At 45.5% G+C, this 13729-nt stretch overlaps 1 protein-coding gene across 1 annotated transcript in view; it reads left to right on the forward strand.

Annotated features, from left to right (window-relative positions):
• POLR3B (RNA polymerase III subunit B) overlaps window positions 1–13729 on the forward strand; it is a 153378-nt gene that overhangs the window by 8996 nt on the left and 130653 nt on the right. The window contains exon 4 of the mRNA XM_063447777.1: window positions 10860–10924. Coding sequence (XP_063303847.1) covers window positions 10860–10924 — 65 coding nt within the window. The remainder of the gene's footprint in view (window positions 1–10859; window positions 10925–13729) is intronic.

Below are 13729 nucleotides of genomic sequence, written 5' to 3' on the forward strand. Positions count from 1 at the left end.
GTTAAAATGGAGAATCTGTCATGAAATGAAGTTAAAATGGAGTTAGTACAAAAATTCAATACAGGTTTTTTTTAATAATTCTAAATCAGTCCCCCCTATGAAATGTTAGATTCTAAAAAAGATAAACTTTATTTGTTAATACCAGAAGACGTGTTAGCCCAAAGGCACAGAAACCCCGTGACCGCTAGCTAGGTGTTATTGCGAAGTGCAATTCTGTCCCTTCCTTTCCCTGACAGGCTGCAGCACATCCGTCAATACGGGCAGGAAATCTCTTCACTCCGCTGGTGGCCCGTGGTGGCTAGTCCACCACTTCTCCGCACGGCAGTCAGTTCCATAGAGACGGACGCTATCCCTAAGCTGGTTCCCTACCTAAAACTCTTGCACTTTATCAGTAAAAGGGATAGTTTGCAGCGGTATACAGGGTGAGTTGAGATCTTGGAAATCTTGGTCATCAACTGTCAGATGTGCAAAAGTTGGTGTTGCTTGGTCTACAGTCTTCTGTAGGAATTTTCTCAGACAAGGGAGGACACAACAAACGAGAAGAGCAAAAATAAAAAGAGAAATTAGTATTGCCATACCAATATGCATTAAAGCTTTTTGCCATCCTGTCATACAACCAAGCCATCTTTCCCAGGGATCTTTTATCCCAGAATTCCTTTTTAACTCTTCAGAGAGCTCATTTAATTTCTCTATGGCCAAAGTGACTATACCATTAGGACCTGTGTTTTCTGGGATGTAAGTACAACAGGTCATGGTGTCGGGCAATATTTTACATACACCCCCTTTTTCAGCTAGAATCATGTCTAAGGCCATTCTTTTCTGGAAGGACATTTGAGATGTAGCCTGCAGCTGTTCGGCTAAACCCTGGAGGGCATCCCTGGTGTAGTTAACAAAGCGTTGTTGGTTGTAATAAATGTAATTTATCCAATTTAAATTCTTGTTTGCAGTAACTATGGTAAAAAGTGATTCAAACCCCGCAGCAACTTCATCTCTTGCTTTAAATTCATTAGGCACCCCAATGGCATCAATGTAAATGTGGGGGTCAAAACTGCCTTTTACTGGGGCTTCACGCTTAACCTTGGCTGGTGTGTGTATGGACTCATGTATGTCAGGGTGTGTGTCAGAGATAATATGTATAGGCATGATGGCTTTAGCCAGAGTACACTCCCCCCACCATTCCTTGTCCATCCTGGATCTTAGCTGTAAATCCCCACACAACCAGTAAATACCCTCCAATGACCTAGTATGGAATTGCAACAGGTTCATAGGGACAGTTCTGTAGGTGGCACAATACCCTTTGGAGAAGTTACCCAAGAATTTACCAATTCCGTCATAATTAGCATAACAGGTGTAGTTACCTTTATAAACTGTAACACCATCTGGGGGTTTGACATCCTTGGTTAGAAGAGGGTATTCTACTGTCCATGCCTTGCAGAGGGACCTATTGAAGTTGTAGTGGTAGGCAAAAAGACTCAAAACACATTCTTCTATATCTACTGGCAAGGTTAAAGGTACAGTGCCGAAGTGAGGCTGGGCACCACCACACACATAGCATGCAGTTCTGTTATGTTTGTTGGCATTATATTTCATCCATTCTAACCATAAATTAACATCATTAAAGCCTGTTTCAGCGGCCATGGTATCTTCAAAGGTGGGGTTAGCAATGGCCATCATGTCTTTAAAGGACTGGATGTGTGGTTTTAATGGATTTGAGACCATATGGGTGGCCCCTTGCCACTCTAGGGAGTGGCACATATCTTTCAGGTAGAAGTGCCCTAATTTGTTATAGGAACCTTTCTTCCAATACATTCCCATTGCATACTGGTCTGCATCTGTTGGGCTGGGATGCTCAATATTTAGGATTAATTTCATGGGTGTACCTCCTCCAGGCTTCCTTAGGGTCATTCTTTGGAGGAGGGATCTACCATGGTCATCTACCTTAGATAGGGCACTTTTTGGTTTGTAACCCCAGGCAGGCCTAGCATTCCACCCTGCAGCCCCCCAATTGTTACAGTTATGCCCCCATTGTTTGTCAACTACACAAACATAGGGGTCTTTTACATGTGGGATATCTCTATAGATATTTTGAATTTGTGACGTAGGGAATGGCCAGTCTACAATGTCACAGTAATCAAAAGTGTAAGTAGCCACACGGGTACATGAAGAATTGTACCAGAAGGTATACCCACTGGCATCTTTAGTAATGGCTACTTGTTGGGCCTTAATTAAGCTAATTAAGGAGATGATGTACCAGAGGCACATGGTTGTGCAGTATCTGCTTCCTCTGGGGCAGGAGTCTTCTTGCAATGGGAAGCGTGGATCCAATGTGGCCTGCCGGCCAATTTGACGAAGGTTGAGGTGATCAGGAGAACTTGGAATGGTTCCAGGGTATGTTTCCGCACAAATTTCTTGACCAGAACCCAATCTCCGGGAAGCAGGTTGTGGGTACCTGTGTCAAAATCGGGATCTGGAATTGAAGAGAAAACTTGGGCATGTATTTTGTTCAAGGCACTTGCAAGTTCAGTTACATAGTCTACTAAAACATCAGTTTGAAGCTGCAACTGTTGCGGGTAATAACAACCTAGTCTGGGTGCAGTCCCAAATAGAATCTCATATGGGGATAGTGAGTGCTTCCCTCTAGGTGTGTGCCTAACGCTGAATAAAGCTATTGACAAGCTTTCTGGCCAGGGCATCTTTGTTTCTTGTGACATTTTTAACATTCTGGCTTTTAGGGTGCCATTCATGCGTTCCACTTTGCCACTACTTTGTGGGTGGTAAGGGGTGTGAAAAGCTAGGGTCACTCCCAGAGCAGTCCAAATCTCTTTAGTCACTGTTGCTGTAAAGGCTGGGCCCTGGTCACTTTCAATAACTTCTGGAAGTCCAAATCTACATACAATATCTTTAAGTAGGCGTCTTGCTGTTGTTTTTGCATTGATATTGGTTACTGGGTAGGCTTCAGGCCAGCCTGAAAACATGTCCACTATTACTAGTGCATATTCATGAGGCCCACTCTTGGGCATTTGTATGTGGTCAATCTGAATTCTCTGGAATGGGTACATGGGCTTAGCCAGGTGTTTCAAAGGCACTTTGGTTGGCTTTCCTGGGTTGCATTTTGCGCAAATGACACAGGCCCTACAAAAGCTGTTGATCAATGTTGTGATTCCAGGTGCTTCATAATACTTTTGTATGAGGGCGGCCATTAAGTCTTTTGACAGATGTGCAGGTCCATGTGCCCATTGGACAACTGCTGGATATAAATTCTTAGGAAGGCAGAATCTAAAGTTGTTGTAATATACTCCATCCTTTAGGACTGCTCCTTTCTTCTTCCATTTCTGTATTTCTTCGGGGGCAGTTGTAGCTTGCTGTTCCCGTAAGATTCTTAGGTCAGTAGGAAGAGTCTGCAAGGTAAAAATAGGAATTTCTTCGTGTCCGGACACTTCTTCATCCACTTCCTGCAATTTTCTTGCTGCTTGCTTAGCAGCCAGATCAGCTAAGTGGTTGCCCTTTGCTTCATCTGTATCCAACTTCCCATGTGCCTTCACTTTCAAGATGGCCACTTCTTCAGGGAGTAGGAGGGCATCCATTAGTTCCTTGATTGCAGAGCTGTGTTTGACTGGTGTACCGGCAGTGGTAAGAAATCCTCTTGTTTTCCAAATTAGTCCGAAGTCATGTGCCACACCCAGAGCGTATCTTGAATCTGTGTAGATGTTGGCACGTTTTCCTTCGGAGATCTTGCATGCTGAAGTCAGGGCTTGCAATTCAGCTTCTTGTGCAGACATTGCTGGTGGTAAAGATGATGATTTGATAACTTCATCTGTTGTGGTTACGGCATATCCTGTGTGGTATTTTCCTTCTTCATCAGCATACCTTGAACGTCCACAAACAGAGTGAGATCAGGATCTGCTAATGGATTCTCATGTACAGTTGGTAGATGTATTGTCTCCATTTTCATTTGTTCAAAACAGTCATGAGGTGTCTCTGGATCATATTCATTCACTATGACTAGATCTTGAAATTCATTTTCCAGGAAGTGGCGTGGCCATGCTTCAAGATGGTCAGTTGTTGGGTATTTGGCAATGCCATTTTCCTGTAGCTGTGGTTCATCCATGGTGGCCCACAATTTTGCCATGGGCCCAAGATCATGCCATGATTTTGTTTTCAACTTGGTGACAGGGACATGTGGAATAGCAGTATCCCAATGACGGTACAAGTATTTGAGTTCTGAAGGTAGTTGAATCAAGACCATGCTGTTGCCTTCAGAGTCACAGTAGAAGTCTTGTGCAGTGAGTTTCACCTCCACCCAATGATAGAGTTCATCTTCATAGCAAGGTTCAGGAGTGATGTTTGGTTTGTACCACATGGTACAGAAGGCATATCCTGCTCCCTCGCAGAGAGGTGTTTGTCCATCATGAAAGGATAAATCAGGATGCATTTTCTTGATGGTACCAGTAAGAAGGTAGATGTAGGTTTCATCCATGATAAACCCATAGTGGATACCCCCCTTAGGTAGTGGGAGGAGAGTGGACGGATTGAGAACCTGACATCTTTGTATGGTGATGTTGTCAGGTAATAGGAGGTGACATTGTAGACGCAGGTGTCTTGCAGGAGACACATGCTTGAGTTGTACTTGGTTGATGATGGCAGAAATGTCATGAGGGGCCAAGACAACTAGAGGGTGGCCAAGGACCAGGTCTGCAGTTCTTTCAATAAGTTATCTTGTTGCAAAAACGGCCCGAAGGCAAGAAGGGGTCCCTCTGGCCACAATATCCAGCTGGCAGGAGAAAAATCCAATAGGCCTTTGACGGCCTCTTAATTCATTTGTTTGAGTAAGGACTCCTGTGGCATGGACTTGTCTTTCAGAGACAAATAACTTGAATGGTTTGGTATAGTCTGGTAGGCCTAGAGCAGGAGCAGATGCAATGGCACGTTTTAGTGTATTGAAATTATCCAGTGCTTCATTGGTCAGGCAGAATGGGTCTGACTTGAGTGCATCATAGAGTGGTTGCATGAGCAGAGAGGCTTCTGGGACCCATGCTCGGCAGTAAGAAATGAGGCCTAAGAAGGCATGTAGAGATTTTGAAGTCCTTGGAGGAGGGATTTCCAGTACTGCTCTAACTCGGTCACGGGTGAGATGTCTAGTACCTTGGGATAGACAATGGCCAAGGAAGATGACAGTGGGTTGACAGAATTGAAGCTTGAGGAGTGACGCTTTGCATCCTTGGTCTGCTAGATAGCAAAGGAGATTAATTGAACATTTTTCTGTTGTTGGTATGTCATCTCCACAGAGCAGCAAATCATCCACATACTGGAGTAGGACAACTTCTGGATGGTCTGATTGCCATGGGTCAAGGATAGAGCACATGGCCTTTGCAAATTGACTTGGAGAATTTTGTGCCCCTTGGGGCATGACAGTCCATGTGTACTGTTGCTTTTCATGTGTGAAGGCAAACAGGCATTGGCAAATTGGATCCAGTGGTACACTGAAGAAGGCATTGGCCAGATCAATGACTGAAGTATTTTGCAGAAGGTGGGACCCCAGAGAGCAGAGTGTGTGGGTTTGGCACAATAGGGGTGTCCAGAACTGTGGCTTCATTCACTGCACGGAGATCCTGGACCATTCTGTATTTCTCTGGTTCACCTTTTGGAGTCTTCTTCTTCACAGGAAATAATGGGGTGTTGCATTTTGATTCACATTTCACGAGAGCACCCTTCTCCAAGAGTGCTTTGATTTGAATTGAAATAGCTGCAGCTTGGGCTGGTTTTAAAGGATATTGTGGTTTCCTTGGTAGCTTTGCTCCTGGAATGAGTTTTACCACCACAGGAGGGACCTTTAGGTGTCCTATGTCCTCTGGGCCTGAGGACCACAGCTTTGCAGGTACTTGTGTCTTCAGGGAATCAGGGAAATTGGACCTCAGTTCTTTTGCCTCCCCATGGGGTTCCTCTAAATGGAGCATCAAAGGCAGGGAGCACAAGGCTGAGGTGTCTGACACAGACAGAGGGGTAGATAACTCTACTTGTCCATCTGGAGTGACAATGATAGATGCCTGCAGGCGTGAGAGGACATCAGCGCCTAACAGGTTAATGGGGCATGTGGAGGATACCACAAAACGAGCAAGCAAGCTAGGGTAGTTGCCAACTCGTAATGGAGTTGTTAAAGGACTGTGTCTTGGTAGGCCATCCACTCCTACACAAGAGACATCAATATTTGACAGAAATGATGGGTCTGGCAGATCTTGTTCTCGTAGAACACTTCGGGCTGCACCTGTGTCAACAAGAAATGTAGTAGGTTGTCCTTCAACGGGTAGAGTCACAGTGGCAAGTGGCCCCCCCTTACCCCTGTAGACACTGCCATGACAGGGGTTAATGACACAGGCTTGCCAATTTCCTAATCATCTGGTTCCTCTACAATTGGAACTGTCTTTGAGGCCTTGGGGCCAGGAGCAGGCTTGGACACTTTCTTGGGTTCTGGGCAATCATTTTTGAAGTGTCCTTTAGCTTTACAATTAAAGCAAAATCCATCCCCGGGTTTGGTGCCTTTTGGGACAGGTCCGGGGCGAGACACCATGAGAGGAGCTGAATTGGGCCTTCTAGGAGTTTGGGCAGATTCCAGACCCCTAGCAACTAGGAGTAAGGTATCCAGAGGGACTACTTTATATTCAGGGCGTGCAGCAATGATTCCCTTTCGTATGGAGTCTTTTACACCTTGGACAAATGCACCAGACAGCATTTGAGAATGGATCTTGTCTGTCAGATCAAATCCCAAATCTGTAAACAGTTGAAACAGTCTTGCATGAAACTTTTCCACTGATTCTCCTTTTTCCTGTACAATATCAGTAAGGCCAGCAGCCTGATCAGCAAGTTTGTCCTTAGCCCACTCTTTTAGTTGGTTGCAAAAAGTTACTCCGGAGGGGTAATCAATGTCACTTATAAGCAGATCTGTACTGAGGTGGCGGGCTATGCTGGGCCAATATGCATCTCCGGCTTTAATAGCACAAATGCTCAATAAATCACGCCATGCTGCGGAATAAGTCTTTTGAATCTGAACTATCCCTCGGTAAAAAGGCATAGGTTGCTTTTCTGGGTCAGGGAGTGATTTCATCAGGGCACTAGCCTGAGTAGGATTAAAAGCTACATATTTAGGAGGGGCCCGATCCCCCCCGGCCCGTATGTCCGAAAGGATCATTGAGGGAACGGCGAGGCGGGGGCCCCGTGGCATCCTGTGAGCCCTGGGATCCCTCCTCATACTCATCTTCGTCTGTGACCTGGACCCCTCTGAGTAATGGGGCCGTTTGAGGTGTCAGAACCGGGGGAAATGAGGGAATCCCAGATGCTGGGGTGGCCAGTGGATTATGAGCTTGGGGTGAGTAGTCACCGGGAAGTACCGGCATTAGGGGTGCTGGATGACTGGGGGCCGCCATATTGGAGGCGTGAAAGGAAGCTGCGTTAGGGTTAAGGGAGGTAGTGGCGGCCATATTGGATGTGGGCACATCCGGGGTAGACTGTACCGGATTGGGCGTGGACGGGGTCAGGGGAGTGGCTTGGGAAAGGAAGTAGGCTTGGTTTGGATAGGGCAGGGCCATGTGATAAGGGAAGGGGTATGGCCAGGCCATCTGGGCAGGGGCTGAGGTGGAACCTGGGGAGGGCGGGTTAGTTGGGCAGGGATTAGGGAAGGAGGTGGGACATCCGGGGTATGGAAATGAAGCTGAAGTGGTGGGAACTTGGGCTGTGGGAGGAGTGGGAAGTCGAGAGAACGGAGAGAGATTAGCAGAGGCGGGTGTAGTAGGAGGGACCGGAGTGGGTGTAGTGGGATTGACAGTAGCGGGTGAGGAGGGGTTAGAGAACTGGGTGGATGCAAGTGGGAGGGTAGGATTATTGACGGAGAGAGAGCGTAGGGAAGGAATGGCGGATGAAATGTTAGGATTAGGCAGAGAAGGTAGTGCAGGGATGGATGAGGATGATGGGAATGTTAGGGATGATGGGGAAAATAATGATCCATCAGAATTCAGGACCGGACAAACAGGGGAAATGACGGGATGGGTGATGGGAGGATTGGGAGTGGGGAACATGGTCAGCTGGCTGTCACTTATTGCTGACTGAACCTTGGGAATGGACATCCCCTGGGCGCCATTTTGGGGCACTGGCTGAGGGAATGCCCCAGCAACATAATTATTATGATATACATACAATTTTACACCTTTGTGATCTATTTCTTCCTCAACCCTACCTTCCTGCTGAATAGCTTTTGCTACTCTATACCATGCTTCTGCAGTACGTAATAAATCATTATCTGTAAGCTTGCCTTTCTTCTCTGTCAGTAATCTACGCCAGCTCTCTGGCTGCAATCTACCACATGAAGACACAGCAATTTTACACACTTTAGCAATCTTTTCAACTCCCTTAACCATCTCTTCACCCTCTCTATCTTCAACTAGATCACACGCTAACCAGCCCTTACCGGGCTTACCCAATCCCTGTCCCATATCCCCCTATAAAAGGCGTCCCAGATATAGGGAAAGGAAGATGAAACAGAGTGTCTACAATGCTCGACTGCCACTCGGAAGGGTGGGTCCCCCCAAGTGCGTCTTCCCAAAACGTAGACTAGTCACTAATTCCGCCTACCCAAGGTAGCCACGGATTGGAGCGAGGTGAGAAGTGTGTGACCAATCACTTCTCTCACAAGAGAAATAGGAGTGGAAAGTGTAAATAACACAGGAAGTAGAGTAAAAAGTAAAAGTAAAGTGAAAGTAGAGACAGACACAGGAGTTTGAATGACTCCCAATTAAAACAACAATTCAATTGAAATACAGTGCATGCATCACAGTTCAAATAAATTCAACAGTAATCCCTTTCCTTTACTCATGTGACCAAAGTCACCTCCCTCAACCTCGTAGTATCCTCGCTCGGAGAATGACTTCCTCAAGTCTCACTACCAGCGGCCAAGGATAACAGCTAACACCGGCCCGAAATCCATATGCCTCCCTCGTTACAGCAGTCCACTAAGTGTGGCCACCACTATCCTCACCCTCGTAGCGCCCCTATGGACCCACCCATAAGTCTCACTACCCCGTGGTGATGGAGACAGCAATGCCTGCCCGAATCCACGCACCACAAATAAAATTGGAATGCCACCAGCCTCAGCGCTCGAAGCTGGAGGGTACCACCTCTCTGCAAGCAGAGCTATGTGCACAATGAGGCTAGCTAGGCTATCAAAGTGACACCAGGGGGAATCCCCAGGAAACAGTGAGTCTACACCCCTCCACAGATCCCCCCACCTCTTTTTCCTTACTGCTGCAGCTACCCAGCACCTAAAAGAGGTAAACAGGCAAAGAAGACCCCCAGGAAAACTTCCACAGGTCCACCCCCCCTTTTCCCTACAGCCACAGCCACGTGGCTCCTAAAAGGGGTAAACAGGCAACAGAGGACCCCCAGGCAAACTACCACAGGTCCACCCCCCCTTATCCCAAAAAGGGGTACACAGATAAACACTCTACCAGGGCACTTAAGCTAAAGACAGGCCAATACAAACACACCCAGGCAACAGATAGACTAAATGCAGGTAAACAAGTGGGAAACAACAATAAGGCACCGGGCAAGATATTACCTGTCTTTGATGTCCTCCCGGTAGCAGTCACAGACACTTGGACGGGTCAATCAAAGGGGCTGGAACATACCGGATAGGCTCTGCAGTAGTCTCTACCGTGTATTCAGAGGTGATCAGTCTCTTATCCTTCCCCCAGGATTCCTCCGTCCAACAGCGTCTTCCTTAGGACGGCTTACCGGCCAGAGGCCATAGCCCGGTGCCCCACGTATGGGCGCCAAATTGATGTAGATTAATTTAGAAATAAACAAATATGTTTAAATGTCTATCTGTTCCTGTCCAAATCTGAGATGATTAAATTGTGTATACGCAGAAGTAAGTTCACACTGACAAACGGAGTTCAGGTTAAAAGCACTTCGAGAAAATTTAATGGCATCTGATTAAAAGCGGGCTCGCAGACCCTTATAAGAGCAAAATTACATCATCATTGAATATCAAGATAACAGTAAATAAACATCATTAATTGGATTAAGTGTTAAGTGGTTATGTCAATGTCCACCCATCAATATTAATAATTGGCTCAAGAACTAAGTGGTTAGCTAGGTGTCCTCCCACCGGGAGGTGGTGTTATTTTGGACACGGGTGTGGACAGATGGCTCAAGCGCCATCTTACCCAGCACGAGGCTTACTCGGTGGGAAGGGGGGCTTGGGCGTCATTTTGGGTAGTTAGTGATGTCAGACTCGTGGTCAGGTTCAGGGTCTTTTTTATGAAAGAACATTTCATTAGAGCAGCTTTCTCAAGGCCTTGGCTATAATTTGTTGCATGTTACAGGAACTCAATAATTCCGGTGTTAGTCATGTCCTTCTAGAAAATACAGTCTCTATTCATTATACTAAATGCTGTTAGGAAATTCTGTCATGTAATGTAGTTAAAATGGAGAATCTGTCATGAAATGAAGTTAAAATGGAGTTAGTACAAAAATTCAATACACGTTTTTTTAATAATTCTACATCACATACATGGTGGTAAAGGTATAGCCAAATGGACAAATCACATCCTAGGATTAATTGGTAAGCTGAGAAGTCCATTTCTGGCTACAGCTGCTGTGTTGGGAAGGGTTACATTTTAACTTGAGAAGAAAAAAAAAAATAACTTTGCACATTGTTTACTCTGTCAAACCAGGAAAATTAAAGTTAAAGTAGCTTGGGAATGGCTGCTTCTTAAAGGAGTAACTAAAATCCCGCTGTTATGGGATATGCCATTGCATTAATACAAGTTATCATAATAAGATTATTATTTATTTTTTTTTTTTACATTTAGATTAAGAAAATAATGAAAGCCAATGAAAAGGTGACAAGTGATGCTGACCCAATGTGGTACTTAAAGTGAGTATATGCATTGTATAGATAGTATTTTGCAATGACAATTTTATTTTGATATTTGTTGGATTCAGTGCTTCTCATAGAAAAGCAAGCATAGGATTGTCGATGTGTTCCTTTGACCAATGGAACAATTAGTTTTCATATGTTCAGAAGACCTGTATTGTAATGAATATGTAATATAGAACATTATTTAGTTGGATTTAACCTGTTTTTAAATTTCATTCATTAAAACCATGAAGCACAGTGTATATTTGGCTTAAAATTGTTTTTGTGCTTTTTTTAAATGTTTATTTTTTTCCCTTCGTATAGTGGCAGTACTCACAGTTGGGATGTTCCTTCCTATCTGGGACAAGAAGCTCCCCCTTCTTCCGGTTTTTATGCCTGTGCTCCGCCTGCTGCCTCCATAAATCCTGTATGCCCTGTACACTCCCCAGTTCTTCTTGTCCCGATAACGGGACGGACAGGTTCCCCAGCTGGTGGAGATGGTGCGATCAGCACAGGCTGCTGATCGAGGAGGTGTGCGCCCGATAGCTCCCCGGGTGGGAGCTGAGTGGCAGAGAGGTTTCCGGTCTGGCGTTACGGAACCAGACCAGGTAGGACTTTTTATGTGGCTTCCCCTTTGGAGTTCCCGGGCGGTCCTCCTCGTGGGACTTGCGCATGCGCACAGCAGTGGAACGCACGCCCGGGTGGCGTTGCGTTCCACCAGACCCGGTATCGCGCTACTGCGCATGCGCGATCCGGAGTTTTTTGGCGCGAAATTCAAAATAGGTATATAAGCTGTGCTAAACCCTTCTGGCCCCAAAGGTGGGTGTACAGTTCGGTTTCTCCGTGTCACCAGCCCTCCTGCACGGATCTCAGGTGGATAAAGGTGAGGTTTAACTATTTAAACTCTCCTCTTTATCACCTATTATAATGCATGCGTAAATTTTAAATTTTAAATTTTAAATTTTTATTAATTGCTTCCTTATTCTGGTTTACAGATATGTCCAGCCCTATAGCTCCGGACAAGGCAGATAAGGACAAGATGTCTACTTCTGTGCCCAAAAAAGCCACAAGCAAGTCTAAGCACTTAAGTTGTCTGGAATGTGCTGTTCCTCTACCTGACGGATGTCGTAAAAAGACGTGTAACCAGTGCGCTTCTGAATTACTTGAAAAAACAAAACAATCGGATATGACATCCTTCCTGAGCTGGTTTCAGGAAAATTTGTCCCAGACATTTGAGTCCTTTAAGGATACCATGAAGAAAGACCCTGCAATTCAAGAGAAATTGCCTAAAAAACGTAGGAGGAATAGATCCCCTTCTGAGTCGGACGTCTCTTCTGGAGAATGTTCCCTTTCTTCCCCTTCGGATATTTCCAGCCTGACTTCTAGTGTGGAGGAGGGTTTTCCACCAGAAGAATTGAAAAGATTCATTAAAGAAGTGAGTGCGGCTTTTCAAGAGACGGAACCTACCAATGTGAAGGTTAAAGGTTTCCCTATGTCTCCAAAAATATTGGATCTCCTTCACAGGGAATGGAAGAATCCTGAAAGGCGGGCGTTCATTTCAAAACATTTTAAACTACTGTTCAAACTACAGTCTGAGGAAAAGTGGGAAGATCTTCCTAAGGTAGATATTCAAATTGCCCAACTATCTAAAAAGACCACTATACCTATTGGCGAAGTCTCTGGCCTCAAGGATCCTATGGACAAAAGAGCCGAAACTTCATGTAGACGAATATACCAGGCCGCAGGCTTTCAGTGCAGAGCTGAAATTGCGGGTTCAGCAGTGCTCAGAGCCCAGAGTGTTTGGCTTCACGCACTGGAAGATTCCCTTATGGGAAAATCCGATATGGACCCTTCCCATCTCATGTTCCTGCTGAAGCTATCCAATGAATTCCTTTCGGATACTGCTGAAGAGTGTCTTCGTTTCTCAGCAAGAATTATGGGGTTATCATCAGTAGCCAGGAGGGCCCTTTGGCTTCGTACATGGACAGCTGATTCAGCATCGAAGGCAGCGTTATGTGAATTACCCTTCGAGAGGAACAAGCTGTTTGGTACCCCTTTGGAAGACATTATTAAACAAATGTCAGATACGAAGAAAGCCCTTCCGCTGGAACCAAGAGCCCAGGGATATAAGAGATTCCAGTACAAGAACCAGCGGTCCTTTCGTTACCAAGGGCGGTTTCGCAGGTTCCACAAACAGGGTGGCAATAACAGCCAGTGGTCTAGGCATGAATTCAACAAACAAGATAAAAAGAGGAAGTTTTGACGCCAAAAGAGTGGGAGGACGCCTTCGGTTCTTTTCCCACGAATGGAGAAAAAGTTCTTCAAATGGGTGGATTTTAAGAACCGTTTCAGAAGGTTACAGGATAAAGTTTTCTTCAAGTCCTCGACCATCCTTCCTTCTGTCAAGCTATCCTTCAAAGGTAAAATCAGAGGCCCTGCTTACGGAAGCACTCATCCTTTTAAGAAAAAATGTAGTGGAGAAGGTACCCAAAGGTTGGGAATTTCAAGGAGTCTACTCACGTCTTTTCCTGGTGCAAAAACGAGATGGATCCTTTCGTCCGATCCTAGACCTAAAGCAAGTCAACACCTGCATACCATACCAGAAGTTCCGTATGGAGAGCATTCTGTCTGTAACACACATATTACAAAGGGAGATTTCATGGCAAAGTTGGATTTAAAAGACGCCTATCTGCATATTCCAGTGGCAGAACCTTCCAGGAAGTTTCTCAGATTTGCAGTTCTAACGAGAAGGCGAAGGATTCTCCATTTGCAGTTCAAGGCGCTTCCCTTTGGCCTATCTTCGGCTCCTCGAGTTTTTACAAA

The sequence above is a fragment of the Pelobates fuscus genome, chromosome 3 (genome assembly GCF_036172605.1).
Source record: "Pelobates fuscus isolate aPelFus1 chromosome 3, aPelFus1.pri, whole genome shotgun sequence".
Classification (NCBI taxonomy): Eukaryota; Metazoa; Chordata; class Amphibia; order Anura; family Pelobatidae; genus Pelobates; species Pelobates fuscus.